The sequence below is a fragment of the Coenobita brevimanus genome, chromosome 63 (genome assembly GCF_032717465.1).
Source record: "Coenobita brevimanus isolate Jiangsu-jjx chromosome 63, ASM3271746v2, whole genome shotgun sequence".
NCBI lineage: Eukaryota > Metazoa > Arthropoda > Malacostraca > Decapoda > Coenobitidae > Coenobita > Coenobita brevimanus.
This window is the reverse complement of record NC_137016.1, coordinates 4765134-4788700: the sequence shown is the minus strand read 5'-3', so window position 1 is coordinate 4788700 and position 23567 is coordinate 4765134. Positions and strand designations below refer to the sequence as shown.

Sequence of the window (23567 nt, the reverse complement as noted above, 5' to 3'; positions counted from 1 at the left end):
AAAACAGTGATTGTATATCAACCAGTGAGGTTTCGTATGGGATCATACTCATCATATAAGCAAAAATTCTACATCAATATAAATAAGCAAAAATTCTACTGTACATCTAAATACAGTATATGCAAAGATTGTACTGTACATCAAAAAAGGACCTAACCTTTTTGCCACTGTAAAAGAGATTTATTGCACATCAGTTCGCTGGATAACAAGAGTCAGCTGTATATATTTTGTAACATAAGAGCAACATATTTACCAGTTTAAAAACGTCCTGGAAGGGGTCCCTTCACCCAGTCCACCACCTGCTTGTCATGCCAAAGATACTGCCCTCGGGGTTCTTTGATGTTGGGTGGTAGCAGAGCCAAGTAGCTTGGGCATGCTGCTCCTTGTTCAACAGTCAATGGACCCTGCAAGGTACAATCTTATGAATATTTAAATTACTGTAACTTCTCACCATAATGCACTCCAACACCTTCCATGCTCCAGGAAACCCCACAGGGAATGGTCATGACAGAACTAACATCACATTATTTTGTCCTTACATACTTCTCACACTTTCACTACTGGTCAGATCTGCATCCAAGGCAAATACAGTTAATTTATACACAAAATAAGCAACTATTTCTTAGATTCATGCGAATATTAGAAAGTACATGGATATACTGTACGAATGCTAACCAATTTTACATTACCAATACAAGAATTAATTATACTGTGTGATTAGCAATCAATGCAATATATGGTTAAGCATATCTTGATTTTGTTCACGTAACAAAGCTGAGGTAATAATTTTAGAGCTAAGTAAGATATAAGAGAAAACTTGTCACCATATTATCATGACCTACTTCACATCATAATACTAATGCCCTGGTAATGGGATGAGATTCACGGTAACCACAAGATATATTCTGTGCATGTGAGTGCATGTGCACACATGCATGCACACATATGCAAGCATGCACACACAAGCATGTCTGCACAACAGACTATCTCTGGCTGACCACATCAGTGAGAAGGTATGGAACATGTACACAATGCTTGCTAATATGAGAATAGCATTCACATACATAAATGAAGACATGCTGAGAAAGATAACATCATTCATCAGACCAACCCTGAAGCAGCATCAGTAGTCTGGAATCCACATACCAAAAAACACCTAGATAAGACTGAAAAAGTACAAAAGGCCGCTACACGATGGGTACCAAGCTTAAAGGATCTATGCTATGATGAAAGACTAGAAACACTGAACCTGCCAACACTGCAGGAGAGAAGGAAAAGAGGAGACACAATAAAGCTATATAAATGCACCTCAGGGAAAGATAAAATAGACATAAATAATTATATGACGTATGGGGGAGCTTCAGCATTAGAACACTGCAAAAAGCTACATAAAAATGAGATGTGATAAAGATGTCAGGAAATTCAGATTCCCAAATAGGGCAATTGATCAGTGGAATGCAATACCGAATGAAATAGTGTGTGCCAGAGCAATTAATAAATTTTAGGATATGTATGATAAAAATGGTTTAATACATGGGACAATTTGTATTTTTAGTTAGATATTTTCTGGGGAGGGGCACTAACCCTCAGCCAATCCACTCATTGTCACGTAGGGAACATGTGTTGGTTGGTTATAAGGTTACCACCCAGTGTTGTAAATGCTTTCCTGGTTTACAGGAAATCATTTGGCTTGCCACTCAGTGTAGAGCTACCCTAAACACAGAGTATCACTACACTAAGTGGGTGGATGATGGGCACCCCTACCTACAACAAGAGGGAAAGGAGAGGGAGGGGGAGGCCAAGGATGAGATGGAAGGATGGAGTGGAGAGGGATATGAGAGAGGAGGGTGTGAGCTGGGAGCAGGGCAATGAAATGGCAGCGGACAGGGCGACATGGAGGCAGTTTGTTTGTGGCCACCGTGTATAAGGGATTGAGGCATTTGGCAACAGATATTTATACATATATATAAAACATAAATCCCTCATTTATCTGGACATAATAAAGCCAAAGGCATGTCCACATAGTGGCAACATCTGGATAATGAATTCCCCTACCATACCCAGACCCTACCTATACCCACCTCCAATCTATACCTAACCTATTTGTACGGTACCTATGCTTAATTTGGCAGTGTGTTCTGGTCATTCTGGCTTACTTAGACATCAAAACACACACAGGAATATCCAAAGTAATGCTAAACACCAAGAAAACCATGCAGAAAAAACACTGAAAACCAAATAACACCCTACCTAAAGACTATGTTTGTATACAACTCTTCCACATTTTGGCAGTGTTTTCTGGTCATTATGCCATATTTTGACATCAGAACATACATAGGATTATCCAAAATAATTTTAACACCAAGGAAACCACGCAAAAAATCCACTGAAAACAAAAAAACACCCTACCTATACACCACTGTATGTACAGTTCCCCTCCTAATTCTAGCACTGTGTTCAGGTCAATCTGCCATATTTAGACATCAGAACACACATAGGAATATCCAAAGCAATGCTAAACACCAAGAAAACCATGATAAAAAAACAATGAAAACCAAAAAACACCTGACCTATAAATGACTATATATATATATATATATATATATATATATATAGTAATCCCTCTACTATCCGATGTAACAGAGCCAAAAGCATGTCTGGAAAGTGGTCCTGTCCGGAAAGTGGGCCACTGGCTCCTGGACTGGTACTTAACCCGCCCCGTCCCGCCGACGTATGGGTACGTTGCAACGATTTGCATTTGCCAGTCCCGGCGACGTACCGGTACGTCGTGCAATTGCAAGGTCCCTAATTTGCACAATTTTCAATTTTCGCGCGTGATTTTTCGTAAGTATACACGGGACACTTCCTCTATTCCTCTACAAGATGCCAAGCAGGGACAATGCCTTACACCGCATAACCTCCCCCCTCCCCCCCTCACGCCATTGTCTCGGCAATTCACCTGTTACCAGTGACCTGGCTAGTAAAGATATTCAGGGCCAGAGTGATTCCCCAATCGATGACAATGTGGGGAACAATGTTTACATAGCATTAGAAGAAGAAACAGCCAGAAATAATGATCAGGTAATGTGGGAAAAAAAGGTCAGGTATGGTGATTAGTTTGTGAGTGAAACAATGCTTATAGTGCCTGTATTACTGCTTGAAAACCAATATACTCTCATACTACATATACAATCGTACAAAGTAAATAAATAAATACTGTTTATGAGTGGATAAAATAGTTACCCTCCCACAGAACTCGTTTTCTTTGGTGCCAGCATGTTAGAAAACCCAGTCAGGTAAGGAGGAACTCCTACCTGGATTGGGTATTTTAAACCTCAGGTGAGTGATTTCTCTATGAATTTTCGATGTTTCTCACCAAAAGTGAAGGTTTTAGCCAAAAAAAAAATTTTTGAAAATACCTCGGGACTGGGGGATGTCGGAGGTGCGGAAAACCTCGGGACGTGACGGATTAAGGACCCTAACCCAGCCTAACTTTGAAAGCCACCTAAATAACTCCCTACCGGACATGCATAGCACCTATTTAAACCTATTTAAGACCCTATTCACACCAATAATGGACATAAAACCTGAAATAAATGAAAAGGAACCAGAGAATGGGGAATTAGAAGTGACTGTACCTCAGCCAGGGTACTTACAGCACATCTGTGGCCACCTTCTCTAAGGCTTTGGCAGTGGTGATAATGCTCTTGAAGAATGTACAGTAATCGAGCGTTGTGCTGCACTTAATTCTCTGCACTGTGAGTTATAATTGTTTAACACTGCACACTGTTCTTAACTGCACCACGCCAGTTTCAACTGCCAATTTGCACACCACAGTTACTCCTTTGCACTCTAAATTCTAATTTCATAACACTGCACAACACTGTAAATTCCCGTGTGGTCTAGTGGCGAGGTATTGCTGTTTATCCACTGTTTATTCACAAAAAATGAGCACATGTGGCTTCCACTGCGATAAGCACCTACTCGCGATCGAAGTTAGGCGGTAACTGTTGGACAGTGTTGGTGATGGGGAAACAGAGTTGCCACATCGCAAAACCATCATTACCAAACTCCTCAATTTTCATTACCAAATTTAATTTTTCATTACCAAATTCATAAAGCTAGCATTTATTCTTCACTAATTATATATACAAGTGGAAATACATGTAATCACTCTCCTTATAATTAACAGCATGTCTACTTTATAAGTGACAAGCACTATGAAGGCCTTGATGCAAAACTCAATACTGAGTAACAGACACTTCAAGATGATTTCATGAAGATGTGTTTGTGTTCCAATTAACATAGGTGAGAGGCTGGTACAACATGAATGCTAAAAGCCATGAGTATGGGCAATATTACAATATTCTGGCACTTACATAAAAGAATGAAACAAATAGAGTGGTTTACTCTACCGTATGTGATGTCATGTCAGTGTCCACATAGCCTGGGTGGCAGTGATTGATGACAACATCTTCGTACTTAGGATCTGCCTCAAAAGCCCGATGCTGAATGCGTGTGAGGGCTGACACCCCAATCTTGCTGGTGGCATAGGTGCTGCTGGGCCATCCGGCAGCCTTCCAAGTGCCATCCTTTGCCTTCCTAAGATGTGTAATGAGAAAGATTTAACTAACATAGATAATATGAAGTAGCTAATCAGTCTAGGATACTGGTGACAACACAACATGACACAATGCTACTCTCACGGAGTGGATCTATTTTGCGTGATGATAACAATACCCATGTTTGTCTCACTCCAATACTGATGCTGAGCCACTCTCAAACATCCATCTACTCTAACATTAGCACCACTACCATCATCATCTTTACTGTATTCAACAATTTCCATCTCTATCATACATACATAAAGGATTCCACAATCCCTCTTTGATCACTCTGTCATATGCTTTATCAGAACCATAAATGCCACAAACATCTTAGTCATTCTCATGTGCTTTCTTCATCACTTACTTTATCATAAATATTTGAATTACACATTTTCTTTCTTCATTACTTACTTTATTATAAATATCTGAACTACATATTTTCTTTTTACATTACTTACTTTATTATAAATATTTGAACTACACATTTTCTATCACTCCAGAAACCATTGTGTTCATCATTTACTAGATACGCTGACACCTGTTTTACTTTTTCTACTATCATCCATCCATATACTGTACACTATCCACAGCATTCAGTGTTTATTCCAGATTAATTTTTGTGCTCACTTAGATCACCTTTACCTGTATTTGTACAAAGGTGCTATCACAGCTTTCAGATTACTGTACTTTATTTTATCAAATGAATATCTTGCAATCATTACATCTTTCCTCACTACATATATTTCCTTGACACATCCTGTACCACTATGGATGTTGCCCCAAAACCTCACTTACTGGACATTAGGTACCTGTTATTTACAGCACATTTTCAACTACAGTAAGACACCAGGTTTTGCGCCTAACAGGGATCATGAAAAGTGCTGCCAAAGTTGAGTCTGCCAAAGTTGGGGCACTAACTGTATGGGAAATAAGCTAATAAGAAAATTCACTCCCCAAGTGTGTTTCCTACTTTAAATACATCCTAAAGTTACCTGAAATGTTGCTACCAACATATTAAATCATAAAGTAACATTAACAATAAAACATAAAAACATCATCAAATATTGTACACTTAAATACAGTATATATCGGCAATATTGCTTACAGGTGTAACACACTCACTCCTTCCATTCAAACATAACACTCACCAGAAAGACCAGGGTAAAGGGCTTAATGGACTCGATGCTACAGGGTATCCAAGGCTTTGTGTAGGGCTAGTGGGCCCCACCACTGCCTCCAACACCATCTCCATCCCTACCACTCCTTTCTTGTTGCGCCCTTTGATGCAGCACATTCACTCTGTTATGCCTCTCCTCAGAAGCTTGCCTTTCTTGCTCCTCCAAAAAACCATTTTGCATTTTTTAGTTATGAGCACCTTCTTCCATTTCCTCCACTGTATTATTCTTTAACTTGTCATCAGACTTTTTCTTCACCCCCCCTGTGGCAGTCACACCTGGCTTTCCCTTTATCCCCTGCTGTTCCAGGTTCACGTCTTCTTACACCATTTCCACAATCGCCCAGTCCACCTCCGGCTCCACTTGAAGCACAGGATGATATATTTCCATCAATCACTAAACAAGGACGTGAGAGTGTAACATTCAACTTGCGGACACACTGAACACATGTGGGAAACAGGCCAAAACTGAGTGTTGGCACTGACGTCGCCTTAGCAAAAATCTGAAACTTGTGCTGCCGGAGGGCGTGAAAGTGCAACTTTTAGTCACGAATGTGCAATCATGGAAATATGTAATGGCTGCCGCCGAAGTGCGATTTCGTCAATCTGGATGCCGCGAAACCTGGTGCCTTTCTGTACTATTTTTCAGTGCATACTCAAAAGCCCTATTCCAAGATAATTATTGCATTTCACTCCAACTGTGCCATCCATCCAGGAGCCAAACCTCCTCATAATTCCCATCACCTTCCCATGGCAAAGGACCTTGCTTCAACCTGGTGAAGTGCTGTTTATAGAAGTAGTTAGCTGGTTACTTGTGGTTAACCCCTAAGCTGCGGCGGCCTTAACCATTTCCTATGTCTGTAGTATGGGAAAAACCAGTTTTAAAAATCATATGTTATGACCCACTTATACCTAACCAAACATGATAACATTTTAGTCAGACAAAGTTGCCACTCCACAATGACAATTCATGACCCACTCAACAAGCATAGGTATGCAGTAAATGTGAAAAATGACCAGTAAGTTCAAAATATTTCACGCGGCTCTTCCAGAATGTAAGACGCAGTCTACCAATCGGTATTTTTGGAATGCTATACACAGCAGAGGGGTTAATGGGTCTATTCAACCACAAAGACCTAGGTTGGGCAACAACAACTCCATTCATCCTGTTTCTGTAATCATACAGAGTCATGGTATATTTCCACTCCACTGGCACAAAACCATGTATCCAGGCTTTATGATATATTTCTCATCCATTCACTGTGTTCTCTTCACTATACATATTGGATAATTACCATTTAAAATATGAACTTTCTATCTTTCATTCTTCAGTCATATCAAAGCCCTTGTACTTTTGCCAGTGACAAATCCCCAGGCACCACATTCTTATTATTTGTACATCACTAAACTTAACATGCTAACCATCATTTTGTTCTAATACTTATAGTTATCTTTTAATCTGTCATTTATTTCACTTTTGTCTGTTAACATTATTCTGTTTTCATCCCATTACATTATCCCACACTCATTCACACTTCTTTCCAAAAGCTTCATCTTTTCAGTGAAATTTATTTAAATTTTCTTTCAAACTTTTCTTATATTTTTTCTTCTATATTATCAACAATGTTTTCACAAATCTCCTAATAAAATGCACACACACACACACACACACACACACACACACACACACACACGGAGCCGGAGAGAGCAGACGTCCCAGCCATCGCTTCTAACCTTGAGTAGTTTCAGGAATTTTGTCTGTCCTGTCTCCTAAGGTCTTGCTTTAAATTCAAAATAATGAAAGTTAACAGACTACCAAAAATGTAAAGATTTATTGACTAGATTGTACAAGAATGTTTGTAGTTTTTTTTCGGTAACAGCTGTTTTGGCATTTAACCAACATCAAACCTGGCCGAAAATATAAACAATGAGGGACTGGAATTTCAAGGATTTGATGCTAATACCAATGTCATGGACCTGGTTAAAACATTAATTATGAGGATTAGTGAACTCGAAAAGAAAGTAGAGAATCTAGTGATAAAGGATGTGTCAGTAAATATGGAAACCACCATACAGAGTCTGATCCAGTCCAATGAAACAGCCAATGAAGAAATTAGGAATTTGAAGCGGGAAAATGTTGAACTGAGGAGGAAACTAGAAGAGAGTACTAATAAAACGGAGAAGGTGAGTAATGTATTAGAAGAACATAAGGCAAAGTGGGCACACGTAGAAGAAGAACAGAAAGAAGTGGCCAGCTTGAGAGAGATCATCCAGGAAGAAAGGGAAATGAACAAGAAAGAAATGGAAGAAAATGTAGTGAAAATACTGAAGAAAAAAGAGAAAATAGTGAGAGAAACTGTAGAAAGGAACAGATGTGTGGTAGTATTTGGAAACAGGGAAGAGGAAGAAAAGGTTAGGTTCGTAAGACTCGAGAGAGACACGAACATGGTGAGAGGAATATTAGGCAAGATTGACCCCGAAGGAGACAAGTGGGTAAAAGAAATTGAGGAAGTAAGGAGGATAGGGCCTTACAAGAAGGAGAAACAAGACCAATGAGAGTCAAGTTTACATCAGAAAGTGTAATAAATGAGATACTTAAAGTGACCTGGAAATTAAGCAAAGAGGCGGGGATGGAAAATATTATAATAAGAAAAGATCTGAATGAAGAAGAAAGAGAAGTTTTAAAATCATTAAAGGAAGAAGTGAAGGAAAAAAAATGATAAGAGGACAGAGGAAGAATGTAATACTTTTTTTTGGAGAGTATTGGATATGAAAGTAAGGAAATGGTATTTAAGGAAATAGAAGTGAAGGAAACTAAGGGGGATGGTTGTGAAAGATCAGAAGTTGAGGAAGTGGTACGGAGAGAGAGTAGGAGAGAAGAGGGTATTAATAATGTCAAAAATAATTTGAAGGTGATATATACTAATGTTGATGGTTTCATATCGACAAGGATCGAAATTAACGATTTCTTAAGAGAACATGAACCTGATGTCATGTGCTTTGTAGAGACCAAATTAAGAGAAGATATTGATGTTCATTTGGGAGATGGTAAATACAAACTGTGGAGAAAAGACAGAAAAGAAAAAAAGGGAGGAGGAGTGATGATAGCAGTGAAGAACAACATAAATGTAGATACTGTGGAAATGGGAGAAGGCAGGGCTGAAGTGATATATATGAAATTAGAAACTGGAGAGAATGTTAAGAGAGATATGGCAGTAGTGGATGTTCCCCCAAAGACGAGAGCATGGAAGGATGACGAATACCATGAGATGTTGTCAGATATGGCTAGCTACTTGCAAAAAATAATTGAGAAAAGCAATAATATAATTTTGGTGGGTGACTTTAATTGTAAAGAGGTGAACTGGGAGGAATGGTACTCGGGAGGTGGCGAGGATTCGTGGGGCACTATGTTATTAAATATAATAATGAATAATGTGATGACGCAATGGGTCAAAGAAGAGACACGGTTTCGAGGTGAGGACACACCAGCAAGGTTAGATTTACTGTTCACCAAAGAACCCGATGTAATAGAATCATTGGAATATCTCTGTCCTTTGGGAAAAAGTGATCACGTGGTCACTGAGTTCCAGATGTTAATAGGAAACGTCGAGCCAAGAGACGAGCTTCATAGACAGGGAAGATACAACTTTGGGAAAGCAAATTTTACAGGATTGAGAAACTTTTTTGAAAATGCGGATTGGAGAAAATTCAGAGAAACAAGAGAGATACAGAGGAAGTGGGATATCTTTCTAGACCTCTATAATTTGGGAGTGGAAAAATTTGTACCAAGATTAAGAGGGAAAGAAAACAGGAAAAAGGAGTGGTTTAATAGGTGTATGATAGCAAAAAAAGAGAGAGATAAGGCGTGGAACAATTGGAGAAAGAGAGGTAACGACAGAACAAAGGAAGAATATAAAAGAACAAGAAATGATACAAAAGAATACGTAGAGAAGAAGAAAGGAATTTTGAAAAAGGTATAATTGACAAATGCAAGGATGAACCCAAACTGTTTTATAGATTTGTTAATGGCAAACTGAAACAAAAGGAAGGAATCACCAAGCTGAAAGTAGAAGGAGAGGTCTTTAACCCCTTAACCGCGGGGCGTCACTTTCGTGACGCTTGGGAGCAAGGGATCATACCGCGGGGCGTCGCTTTTGTGATTCTGTGTTATTTTGAATTCACCCGGGCTTCCAAGTGGGGGCTTGTATCATCTATCAGTACTGCCAATGTCCAACACTAGTCAGCACTCCTAATCTCATCTGTACTCCCATCCATTGTTGACAATTTAGCCATTTCTCCCCGTTCTTGACTCCCCTCCCTACCCCCCCTCCATTACACTATCCTCTCGCCTGCACGGCCGTGCTACGCTAAGTAAATCTTCCCTGGAATTTTTCACTGATTTCATCCATTGAAATAAGCCCTATGCCCTATTCTTATACCAAATAATATATACAAGAAAGAAATAAGGTAAGTGAGAGTGCCATACACCTGGAATTGGCTAATTATCACCTGACAACACCTCACGTGCACTCGTTCGCTAATTTTCGCTGTTTTTTTCCCCTTGAAATATGCCATATAATCTATTTTCGTAATAAATATACATATAAGGAGGGAAGGGAGAAGCCTAAGTGATATTTACATTCACCTGGAACTACCTAATCTATAATGTATTGTCTAGATTTCCTGCCAATCATTTCAGTGAAATACATAGCTGTTTCAAGAGCTACGTTGGTAGCAATGAATAACCCCCAAGTAGGCCTCAACCCGGGCCGGCCTTCCTTTATCAGTTCTCTCTCATCTTCCGAAGAAGAGGTACGGCTCATCCTCTTGCTGACTTCAGGGCCTTTTTTCACCTCCATGCAAAGGGCCCTGTGACCTTTACCCCCTACTAAACCTCGTGTGGAAAGAGGTAAAGGGCTGACAATTGATAAGAGAGTGACTACGATCTTTCTATTGAGTAAAACAGTGCAAGTGGAATTGTAAATAATGTGTAAACAGCAAGTGAAAGTAATGAATGTAAATATACGTGAACAATGGAAAATAGTTTTATAAGTTACTTCAAGTGACAGTGCATAACACAGTGTAAATAAAACAGAAATGTAAATAACGTAAATAAAATAGAGAACGTAAATAGAAATGTAAATCTATCTATCTATCTATTGCCAGACGCCATGTATCCCAGACGGGGTGGCCAATGGCTTAGAGTTAATTGTTTTACAGGGAGGGGCACTAATCCTCCACCAACCCCACTTGACACGTAGGGATGCCAACAGCATCTGGTGTTCCCAGGCGGTCACCCATCCAAGTACTAACCAGACCCAACGTTGCTTAACTTCGCTGATCGGACGGGAAGCGGTGTACTCAAAATGTAAATGAGTAGTATTATAAGAATACGAGTATATACCCTAGGAGTAATGAAAGTGAAAGTTTCACTATAGCATGTCTGAATACACTGAGGTGGTTTGGACATGTGGAGAGAATGGAGAATGAAAGACTGACTAAGAGGGTGTATGTAGGTGAGGTGGAGGGAGGGAGAGGGAGGGGTAGACTGAGGATGAGGTGGAGGGATGGAGTTGAGAGGTATATGAGGGAGGGGGGGGTGAGTTGGGGGGAGGGGAGTCAAATGGTGGGTGACAGAGTGACTTGGAGGCGTTTTGTCTGCGGCCACCCTTTGCGGGATTAGGGCGTCGGGCTATAGATAGATAGATAGATAGATAGATGTCTGAATACTATGAGTTATGAGAGTGAAGATGAAAGTGACATTCACTCTCAATGCCAGTATACAGGACGAGAAAGTGAATGCTACGTATTTTACTGAAAGAAATTGAATCCCTACAGTGACAATAAACTAATACTACTGAAGGAAACTTATGGATAAAGACTGTAGATATATATAAGTGTTATATAGTAATAGAAATATAAAGTGTGAGGGGTTTTATGAATAATAAATGACAGAGTACCAAGAGCGAACTAGCGAAAGTGCGGCGGTCAGACGCGCTCATAATTTTCATTGCTTTCACAGTGTTTTTTTTTTTGGAGTATGGATCCCAAACTACTTGAAAATCATAGAGTAGTGTTTATAGTGTTAATATCTGGCTGTGGAAATCATATTACGGGTTGTAGGGAAGTGTAAAGTGGAGACTTCGTTACCCAACTTCAGAGGTCTCCACAAGTCCTACGGTAACTGACGAAGGCTCAACAAACATTCCAGGAGAAAGCTGAAGGTATGTACCATAAGCATATATAATTTTAATATTCTAGGACTAATAACTGACTTTTGGCAAATATTTTTTGAGAGTCTGTCGGAGGCCGAATAACCCCGCGGCACACGCAAAACATCGGTAAACATGCCCGCGGTGTAGGGGTTAAGGATGCGGCAATGCAAGCAGAAATAATGAACAAACGTTTCCAGTCAGTTTTCACTAAAGAAAAGGAGCTTGTGGAAGGGGAGGGAGTGATTAGAAATGTTCCGGTGATGAAAGATATAAAAGTGGAGGTACAGGAAGTGTATAAATTACTGGAAACTCAAGATGTAAGGAAAGCCCCAGGACCTGATGGAATTTCTAATTGGGTACTGAAGGAATGCAGAGAACAACTGGCGGATAAAATTCACAGCTTAATTGTATGCTCACTGGAAGAGGGGAAAGTGCCAAAAAAATGGAAGAGGGCAAATGTGGTACCAATTTACAAGGGAGGAAACAGGGAAGAACCCCTGAATTATAGACCAGTGTCTCTAACCAGCATGGTCGCAAAATTGTGTGAGAGAATCCTGAAAGACAGATGGATAAAATATCTGGAAGAGATGAATATTTTGGCTGAATGTCAGTTTGGATTCAGAAGTGGAAGGTCATGTGTTTCTAACTTGTTGAGCTTTTACTCAAGAGCGATTGATGTGGTACAGGAGAGAGATGGTTGGGTGGATTGTGTGTACTTAGACTTGGAGAAGGCCTTTGACAAGGTACCTCATAAGAGACTAATGTGGAAACTAGAATATATAGGAGGACTAAAGGGGAAACTTCTGGAATGGATGAGAGACTTTTTGAGAGACAGACAAATGAGGACAGTAATAAAGGAAAAGATGTCTGGATGGAGGGAAGTAACAAGTGGAGTCCCTCAAGGCTCAGTGTTGGCGCCAGTAATGTTCCTGATTTACGTAAATGATATGGTAGATGGAGTGAACAGTTATGCAAGTCTGTTTGCTGATGATGTAAAGATCTTGAGGAAGATAGAGGTTGAGGAGGATTGTAAAATACTGCAGGAGGATTTGGATAGGATACACAATTGCAGCCGGACGTGGGAAATGAAATTTATATGTAAAGAAATGTAAAATATTGGAAATGGGTAAAAGTACCAGGAGACCATCACTGAATTATTTTTTGGTTAATGAATTAATCACAAAAAGGAGAGAAGAGAAAGATTTGGGAGTGCTGGTCCAAGATAGTTTGTCACCAGAAAAGCACATTAACAAGATAGTTGGAGAGACTTATAAACTCTTGACTAACATAAGAGTAGCATTTCATTATATGGATGAGGAAATGATGAAAAAATTGATAGTGGTCATGATCCGCCCCAGGTTAGAATATGCAGCGGTAGTGTGGTCCCCACACAAAAAGAAAGATATAAACAAGATTGAGAGAATACAAAGAACAGCAACCAAGATGGTCCCCAGTCTGACAGACCTGTCATACAGAGAGAGGCTGGAAAAACTGGATTTGCCTTCGTTAGAGGAAAGGAGAAACAGGGGAGACATGATTGCGGTGTTCAGGACCATGGTGGGAGTAGATAAAATTGACAAAGAAGATCTGTTTGTATGGGATAAGAGAGCAACAAGAGGACACGGAATGAAACTGAAAAAGTCAAGCTGCTTGAAGGATATCAAGAAATATAGCTTTCCTTACAGAAGTATAGACTTATGGAATAGCCTGGACAAAGAGATCGTCCAGTCTAGAAACTTAAACGAGTTTAAAGTTAAATTCGACTTATTGAGAAACAGCGACGGAAACCCACGACCATAGTACATTCCGTGTATATCACAATTAGGTATATTAGGTAAATACTTGAATATTTGGAACGACTTAGACAAAGAGGTGATGCATGAGAAAAACATTCATGTGTGTAAAGGTAGACTTGATAAATGTGGATATGAAGACAGGACAACACAAGCATTGTTCAATTCCTGTATACTACAAATAGGTAAATACAAATAGGTAAATACACACACACACACACAAAACCACAAAATTCCCATACCAGCATGAGATACTATCCAGACCCCATTATTTGTAAAACTGTAAATTTTTAAATATAATATGGGCATTTTACTTCAGAGAGATGTTCCACAAGTAGTGCCAGCATCATCCTACCCAGTCACATCACTGCTGACCAGTTACCTTGTGTGTATCCACACTCTGACTTTCTTTGCACCCATGTTTACCAGCTCTGAGCTTGTGTGTTTCTTGCTCTGTGTGGCTATGGTTATCGCAACAACTTCCCCTCCCTGATAACACCCAAGGAAAGAACTGTTGTTAATCAACCCCAGTCTACTTGGTGGAGCAGACCCATCAACCACATGCAAGTAACCATCTTTGCAGAGTCCTCCTGTGCATTGAACCGATGTTCCCTTGCAGATATAGCACCATGCAACGGCGAGGTATGGGGAAAAGTGTGGAGGATTGGTTCCCAGATGGACACTGCATTTGCATCTCTCCACCCACCCAATTAGCTAGGGACACCATAGTAGGCTGCACATCACTGCATTATTTGGTTATATGGTTACCAACCAGCACTGTAAATGATTTCCTGGGTTACAGGAAATCATTAGGCTTGTCACTTGGTGTAGAGCCACCAGAAGTGGAATAAACGAGTACAAGTAATGAAAAGAGACTGGATGGAAATGGAGAAGCAGAAGCATGGAGGACAGAAAAAAGAATGATAGTGGTGAGGAAGAAGTAGGCAGCACTACATCAAAGTAAGTGGATGATGGTCACCACCACTTATTACCAAGAAAGCACTGCAATGAACTCAAACAAATACATAAGATCTCGCGATGATGGCTGAACCACCACTTCTTGCTGGCGAGTTTTTAATGTTTTCTTTATAGGTAATGCTGCCTGATATACTGTCTTTTGTCATTTAAAGTTGTGGTGGGTGGGGGCATCCATCATCCACTCATATGATGTCACGATCTCTCTCTATATATTGTACATTTCCAGGGACTGAACTGAGTGACAAGTCTAATGGTTTCCTGTAATCCTATGTACTATGATGAGTGGCAACCAGCGACTGGTAACCAAATGATGCTTGGTGGTCCAGTGGGTTAAGGTGCTCCACCCAGATGGAGCCTGTATGGGTTTCCATTGAAGGGATGATAGGGGTTTTGCATCATTTATAATGGCTCTAACATGCTTGCATGTATCAGCTTCGGTCACCTAATGGTGGCTCTCCACACTGCTCAATCTCTGGCAGCCTCCCTATTCAGTCCCTTATCCCTGAGGTCGCGCTCTGTGATCATCCCTGTCCCAGGTCTCTTTTGGTCTGCCTCTCGCAACCCCCCAGTTCACACTTTCCAATTTCCGCAACCGTCATCCTCCATCCTCTCCCTAAGTCCAAACCATCTCAATCTGCCCCTCCTCAGCACAGCACCAATACACTCTAGTCCCATCCTTGCACTCAGCTCTCCAGTCATAGACCTAGTTCTCCCAGGCCTCTCATTCAAGGACACACTACACATCCACCTAAGCATTGTCATTTCTGTAGGTTTGAGCTTACTCAAGCAGGTGAGGCTGTCACCATCGCCTTAGATGTCAGAATTGATTAGCCTAGTCCTGAGCACCTATGCTCCTGCTCATATGGGATGGTCAAGGATGATGATGATGATAATGATGATGATATCAGAGTACTGAAATTTTCAATAGTGTACACTACAATCATTGTCCACAATATTTATCTGCATGTAATACAGGTACACTATTTGTGTGTAGCAGATCATCTGTTTACAAAGCTATTATGAGGAGTAAAAGCAGCTGCAGAAATGGAAATGTGTATGGTGTACAGTACCACAAAACTCCAGTCACTTGGCGAATGGGGGGCACCACCTCTCCAGAATTTGTCTTCAGTTACTATTTTGACCCTTGAAAAATTTTCCTCACTAATCACAAGCATATAACACAATGATCATCATTACTTATAAGATATGGTGCATGAACAAGACTGTAATGGCTGGATTACACAGGACTTTTACACAAGCTGAGATCATGGACACAGAACCATGGCTGTGCAGCAAGAGGTGAAGGACATGGAGTGCACATGTGCTACAGCCATGAAGTTGGTGGTGTGTGAATGTAAGTGAGGAAAAATGAAAGGTCGGCCTGGATCTGCCCTCGGTAAATGAGATTTTGAACCTCTGGAAAAGAATTGGGGCAGAGATTTATGTTGCCAGGCAAAATGTCAATTGGGCAAATGGACAGCACATAAATGGAGGGAGTACTGTGTACTGGACAATAGCTGTACTGAACTGTATTGTATGGGAAAGGCTACCTTAGCCTATACAACACTGTATACTTTAATAATTATTGCACTGTACTGCATTTTTATACCTGAAGTATATACTGTTATCACAGGAATATGTGTTTAGACGGATTTGCAAAAGGTAACAGACGGTCCCAGGCTTTTATGGGAGGAAACTTTGGATTAATTTTTGTGCATCCTAATTATGTGTGTATCTGACCTGTCCTTACTTGAAATAGTTTGGATGCAGGGATGATTACTGGGTATTCTCTCTCTCTCTCTCTCTTTTTTTTCTAACAGATGAAGAAAAAAAAAAAAAAATCTCATACACAGGACTTCAGGTGTCCTCTGTTCATAAAAAATCTGTAACAGTTGGACATGAACTGCTGTACTTGAAGTTTAGGGGTAAACTACTCTGGGGAAGTGAGTGTCAAAGAGAAGTGGTTCTGGGAATAAATGAATTCTGACAGGCAAAATTTTTGCAATATGGCAATGTGACAGTCAAGTCATGGGCACTGCCAGAAGCCCATATAGCACACGCACAGACGTGACAAGATGACACAGTGGCTGCAACTTTACATGTAGGGGTGGCACATCATCAATACATGCAGGGTCATTAATTTTTCTTATAGCTCTGCTCTGACTTTTGTCCAGTTGTTGTAGTGCAACCTATCCACATCCACTCCACAAGGGTGGGCAATATTCAAGCAGAGAGTGCTCACAACTCTTGTAAATTATAGTTAACTGCTTGTCAGTCAAAAAGTTATGAATTCTATACAATAACTCAAGTTTCTTTGAGGTGGTTTTAGCAAATGGTTTAACATAAGAGGTCCAACTGAGGGTACTGTTAAGCAAAATACTGAGAATTTCAATAATTTTAGTGACAAGAATATTGGCTGCACTGAAGTATAGGAATTAGACAATACTTGTCAATTAGTAAATTGTATATATTTGTTTTTTTCTCTAGCATTAAATGAAATAATATTATTTTGTCCCCATTAGGTGATCTTAGATAAGTCTTGACTTAAGGAGACTGCTGTGCTGAGTTGAAAAAGATACAGTAACAAACTCCGTGAATTGATGTTTTTGTGTGAAGGCAGAGTGAAGTGCTGAGTCATCTGCATATGACTGAATGGGATTATGGGTGACAGATAAGAGATAATTAATTAAAATGAGGAACAGGATTGGAGCCAGGAGTGATCCTTGTAGCATGCCAGCATTAACTGAGTGGAAACTGGAATATACATCACCTACTTTCTCACTTAACTTTCTGTTGCTGAATTATGAGGAAACAAAGGGGACAAAAGATGACAGGCCATAGCAAGGGAGTTTGGATAACAGGAAATGGTGCCACATTGTCAAAAGCTTTAGAAAGATCAAGGACTACTGCATGGGTTTCTCCATACTGATCAGCTGAATAACGGATGATAGGAGCAAAGAGATTGAGTATATCTACAGTGGATCTTTCATGGCAAAAGCCATAGTGTCACTAATATGTTATTGGATTCAAGATGTTTAAGAATGTGCTTATTAATGATACATCTTTTTTTTCCCTTTCATCTGAATGGTCATCAGTGCTGACTGTAAAGCTGCTGACCCATTAGCACCAGGTTTCAAATCATGGTATAGGCAGCTGGTGTCACTCAACTCCAGCATGCAATCATCCTTTGTAGGCTGGTAGGTACAATCTTTTTTAACATCAAGGGAAGGTAACCATGCCTGAATAATTCAGTGGCCATGTATACCAGGATATTGGATGAAAACAGTGTTACCTGACATGGCCTCAAATGCCAAAGTTAGAGATGAACACTGCTGCTGAGTTTCTCATGACATATGGCCCCCATCTTTACCATCTGAATTGCTTTCTTGTATCCACCTTAACTACTACCATTACTTGCACCTTTTGGTCATGAGCGGTTAAACAGCCAAAATAATCACTGTGTGGAGGAGTTCTGCTATATGAGGGGCAAGTTATGTGCTGGAGGTGGGGCTGGAGCTTGCGGCTAGGGTAAGGAATGGTTGGAGGAAGTTCAGGGAGCTGTTGCCTCTCCTAACACTGACAGGGTTCTCCCTCCATGCTAAGGGATCTTTGCATACAGCATGTGTCAGGAGTGTAATGCTATATGGTAGTCAGACCTGGGCAATAAGGAAGAGGATATTCGTGGGCTTATATATACAGAAATGACAATGATTACCTCATACATGGATGTGTAGTGCGTCCTAAAACGTGAAGCCTGGCGGGGCTAGGATTGCAATTGAAGAGTTGAGAGGAAGGACAGGACTTGAACATATTGGTGTTGTAATGAGGAGGGGTAGACTGAGATGATCTGGGTACAGTGAGAGGAAGGAGGATGACTGTGGAGGTTGAGATGCCTGAACATCAGGGATAGGATTGTGTGAGGCAGACCAAAAAAGACCTGGAACGAGGTCATATAATATGACCTCAGGGATAAAGGACTGAATAGGGGGGCTGTCAGTGACTGAGCAGCATGGAGAACTGCCATTAGGTGGCCAAGGCCGATGCATGCAAGCACGTTGGAGCCTTTATAAAAGATACGATACGAATCCAGGGACTAAGAGCACCAGGCAGGTGCTCCCCTTACTCCCCCCTACAGATGCTCCAGGTGCTTATATACAGTAATATGTACTTGGTTAAAAAGTAAGCTTGATGCATCTTAATACCATATTAATGCAAATAATTAATAATTTAAAAAGGCAATCTGCTAAAAAGTAGGTCTGACGATCTTAATATGCTATTAATGAAAATCATTTATAATTCAAATATATCACAGGGAATTCTTTTAAAACATTGCATAACACCTATAATTTCTACAAACTTACTCAATAAACTGGTTCATAAGAGCACACAGCTCCTCCTCTGTAAGAGTGGGTGATGCCAGCTTCTCCCTTAATGCAGTGGCAGCAGGCTCATCACCAGACACCTTGGAGAGATGACCAACACTGCTGGACACAGTGACTACTCGTGCATGAGGCCGCAACAAGGGGAAAAGAGCATGACACACTGCTAATGTCCCAAAGAAGTTCACACGGATGGTGTTTTCTGCTTGTTCTCCAAACGGTTCACGTGCTGCATTCTATTTATTTATTAAAGAAAAAAAAAGTCTATGCAGGATGAAACTGTATCAGTGGTGATGGTGATGCAACACAATGTTCAGTATTAATCTTTAAAGTTCACACATCATGAAATGCAATACAATGCACATCACACTGTGCTATGGTATTTCCTATTCACAGACAGTTGATGACTATTACTCAAATACAGCATATACTGTAATATAAGACTTATGAATGTGGGCATAGCATCAATTTCAATGAGCCATAGCCAACCGCATACAGTACAGTGTATACTGTGTTACTGTACTTACCATATGTCTACTAATGTATATTCTTGCTAACACATTCACATTCCATGTCTAACATGACTGCCAGACAGACAGACTCACATTATCTAAATGCAAGCTTTGCCTAATACATAGCTCCTCAATCCATCTTCCATAATATGCTCTTCTCCAGTTTAAGAACTCTTCAGGCTACATTTCCTGCTCCTCTCCAAAATTAAAATATTTCACTACTGTCCATCTACTAAGGCATGCTGCCTTCTACTAAAGCTGTTCATTCCAAAATGACAGAGGCTCTATATAAACAGCTTCCCTATTTCAAGACCACAAACAACCATTTCCTCATCCCACAATTAACAACTGTCATCTCAATAACCCTTTGCTTCTATGGATGATGTAAATTATGTTCAGGCTCAATGATCACCCCCCCCCTTCTTCTTCTTTTTACAGCTGATGTTACTTCAAGTACCGTAGTAAAAGGGTTGAACACAGTCTACATTAACCTTTGGACTCCTGAAAATTTCCTCAAAACAAGTAACAGGTGTTGGACATAGATTACATAAAATACCCAATGCATCTATGGAAGTGGCACAATTAACTTCCACTATGAGAGGTTTCTCCAAAGCACAAAAGTAACGTTGGGTCTGGTTAGTACTTGGATGGGTGACCGCCTGGGAACACCAGATGCTGTTGGCATCCCTAAGTGTCAAGTGGGGTTGGTGGAGGATTAGTGCCCCTCCCTGTAAAATAATTAACTCTAAGCCCTTGGCCACCCCGTTTGGGATACATGGCGTCTGGCAATGAATGAATGAATGAAACAAATCATCTGGCAATAGCAAGAACAACTCAAAATAATAATAATAATGATGATGATATTAATAATGATAATAATAATAATAATAATCCATCCATCCATCCATCATCTATTCCTGTGTTGCCCCATACGAAACGTAAGAGCCAGGGGTTAGGCAGTTGGTCCTGACATTTAAGATGAGAGTGACCAGCCTCACTCATCCCTGAGTGGCATTACATGAGCAATAAACCCCAACCACCCCTTGGATATAAACCTTCACCAGCTCAATCCAACTGGAGCACCTTAATTACCCACTAAACCACCAGGTGCCATAATTTGGTTATATGGTTACCACCCAGCGTAGTAAATGGTTTCCTGGTGTACAGGAAACCATTTGGCTTGTCACTCAGTGTAGACCCACCCACAGGCAGAAGGAAGAGGAAAGAATGAAGGAAAGAAAGACAGAAGAGGAAGGAAGGATGGGAGTGAGGAGAGGACAGTCACCTGAGAGCAGCACTACATTAAGTGAGTGGATGGTGAGTGCCCCCACCTACCACATAATAATAATAATAATAATAATAATAATAATAATAATAATAATCCATCCATCACTCAATCCTAATTTGCCCCATGAGAGGCGTAGGAGCCCAGGGCTAGGCAAGTTGGTCTTGGTATTTAAGATGAGACTGAATAATAATAATAATAAAAAAGTTATTATACTGAGGAGATTATTGGGGACCATTTCTAACACCAGCATTACAAGGTCTCTAGACTGCAAGAATATCATCTGACAGTAGCAGGATTCAATAAACACTACAGTATATCAATAAAATGATGGGGTTAACAATCTACTTTTCTTAACAATACCATATTATGGATATTCCCAAAAGACCTTTAATTCTTGATTGCATTTACATGCAACCTATGTGTTTCCAGCAGCTTTCCATATTTATTAAAGTATAAGTGTTAATTACAACTAATCATACTTTCTTGTCTAAATAAATTTCTGTATACTGGATGATGGGTAAGATACACTGATAGTCTAAAAACAAAAGTTAAATAAAGTAATGTACGTTAGTTAAAGTTACGTACTATGGGTTTTCATGCTCCAGATTAACTCAGGAAAGGGAAAGCACTAACCTTGTAGGCAATGGCAGCATTATTCACGAGCACATCAAGTCCTCCGTAGGTATTTGCAATGTAGTCTCTGAATCTCTTGATGCTCTGCTCATCATCAATGTCAAGTTGGTGGAATTTTGCAGTCAGGCCCAGCTGAAATACATTAACAGCATGAATCTTAGCTTACAGTTTTCAATTAATGGTTCATCATAATCATCATCATCAACAATGATTTCTCTGGTGTCTTACTCCAACCCTGTAAAGGTGGTTAGTGAATTCTGTATCAAGCAAAATGCTCTCACAGGCATAGTTTGGTCACCTACTTTTAAATTTTTTGGACTGTTGGTATTGGTTGCCCAGCCTCAAGCCTGTGGGTAAAATGAGACAGGCTGTAATTACCACTGTCGTACAAATACAGTATTTTTTTTTTTTAATAACAGAACAGAGGAAGGAAAAACAAATGATTAAAAATTCCATACACCAGATTACTGGCATCCTCTAATCATAAAATATCTGTAACAGTTAGACTTGAAAAGCTGTAGGTTGAAGTCTGGGGGGACACAACTCTGGGAAAGTGAGTTCCAGACTGATGCAGTTTGGTGGATAAAAGAATACTGTATTCTTTCTAATAAGAGCCAAGTTTATTCTGAATATGGACAGGCTTAAATCAAGTAATAATAACTACCATATCATGAAGGGCTCTGCTTGCACTAATGTGGCCCCAGTTAATACAGTACAGTAGTTACCAGTACTTCATGATGATACATTTCAGCATTAGGGAGGTCTAGTGAAAGCTTTAAGGGATATCATTTTTATCTCGCTGCATGCAAGAGGTCCTTCCTGATCCACATACTGATGTAATTCAGCCAACCCCTATAATAACGAGAAACACTGGATGTTTCATAGAACACCCCATCATCTTGCCATTCGGCATTGATCCGGATATTGTGTTACTTTCTGTCTTGGACTTCTATCCTACAAACTTTCCCATGAGTAAAAGATAAAAACTAAGCATAAAATACAATACAGTACCGATACAGTACAGTAATACAGCACCAGTTGGCTACCACGAATGAAACGGTTGATATGCCTAAGAGTTGGATATTGCATATAACCACTGGTTACGGTACTTCCCGTTTTGGAACCAAATGTTGCATAATTTTGCTGGATATTGCTTTAACAGAGTCGAGCCAACAGCGCCAGATGTTGTGTTGGGTCAGATATTGTGATAATGGATAACTGAGTTACTGTAATGTAGTTTTGTGATGACCAGAAGGTAGCACAAACATGGCATTTTAGTGAAAGTCTAAAAATACATTGTAGCAGGTATCAGCAAGGAAAACTGCAAACCTTTGCTAGCTTCTCCACAGCAGCACGACCTCGTTCTTCATCTCGGGCTGTCAGGTACACAATGCCATCAAACTTGGCACACAACTCCTTCATGATACCAAATCCAATACCTTTGTTGGCACCAGTCACCTAAAGCGGATAGATAACTGCATCAACACTTAAAATGTATTAACAACAGCATCACTATGCTCAATTTAAAGAATTGCTATTTCCATTAGTAGCAAAAATTTATTTACATACACAGTTAAAATGAAGGCACTGCTATATGCAGCATAAGAGTTTCAGTGAAAACATACATTAAAACTGTCTTAATTCTTTACCTTAATAAGAATTTGCAGGTATATGTATACTCACCACAGCAATCCTTGATGAAGCCATGATTACAGTTAAAGTGTCCCCTTGTAAATGATCTGTGGATTCACGAAAATGCACCATATCAGTACTGTACTGCACTAGAAGTGCTAAATACTATACTACTAGAGGAGGTAATTTCAAACATGGGATGGCAATGGAAGAAATATGCATAAACAATACAAAGATTTGACAGCTTACAGCCAATTTTCACAACTGTCCCTAACCTTTCAGGACCAAGCATTGGTTGGGCCCATACCCAAACCAACCTCCAACTTCACAGCTGTTCCAAACGGCTTTTAGGAGCT

At 40.0% G+C, this 23567-nt stretch overlaps 1 protein-coding gene and 1 pseudogene across 1 annotated transcript; both read right to left on the bottom strand.

The window, feature by feature from the left end:
• Window positions 1-257: 257 nt before the first annotated feature.
• On the bottom strand, window positions 258-23311 carry LOC145404311 (carbonyl reductase [NADPH] 3-like). Its single transcript, XM_080275834.1, has 6 exons — window positions 23263-23311; window positions 22909-23037; window positions 21580-21711; window positions 19129-19382; window positions 4416-4602; window positions 258-404 (listed from the first exon to the last, which is right to left on the bottom strand). The coding sequence occupies exons 1-6, from the start codon at window positions 23284-23286 to the stop codon at window positions 258-260; spliced, it is 873 nt and encodes a 290-aa protein (XP_080131960.1). The 5' UTR covers window positions 23287-23311.
• LOC145404516 (5S ribosomal RNA) lies at window positions 11046-11171 on the bottom strand (annotated as a pseudogene).
• Window positions 23312-23567: the final 256 nt, after the last annotated feature.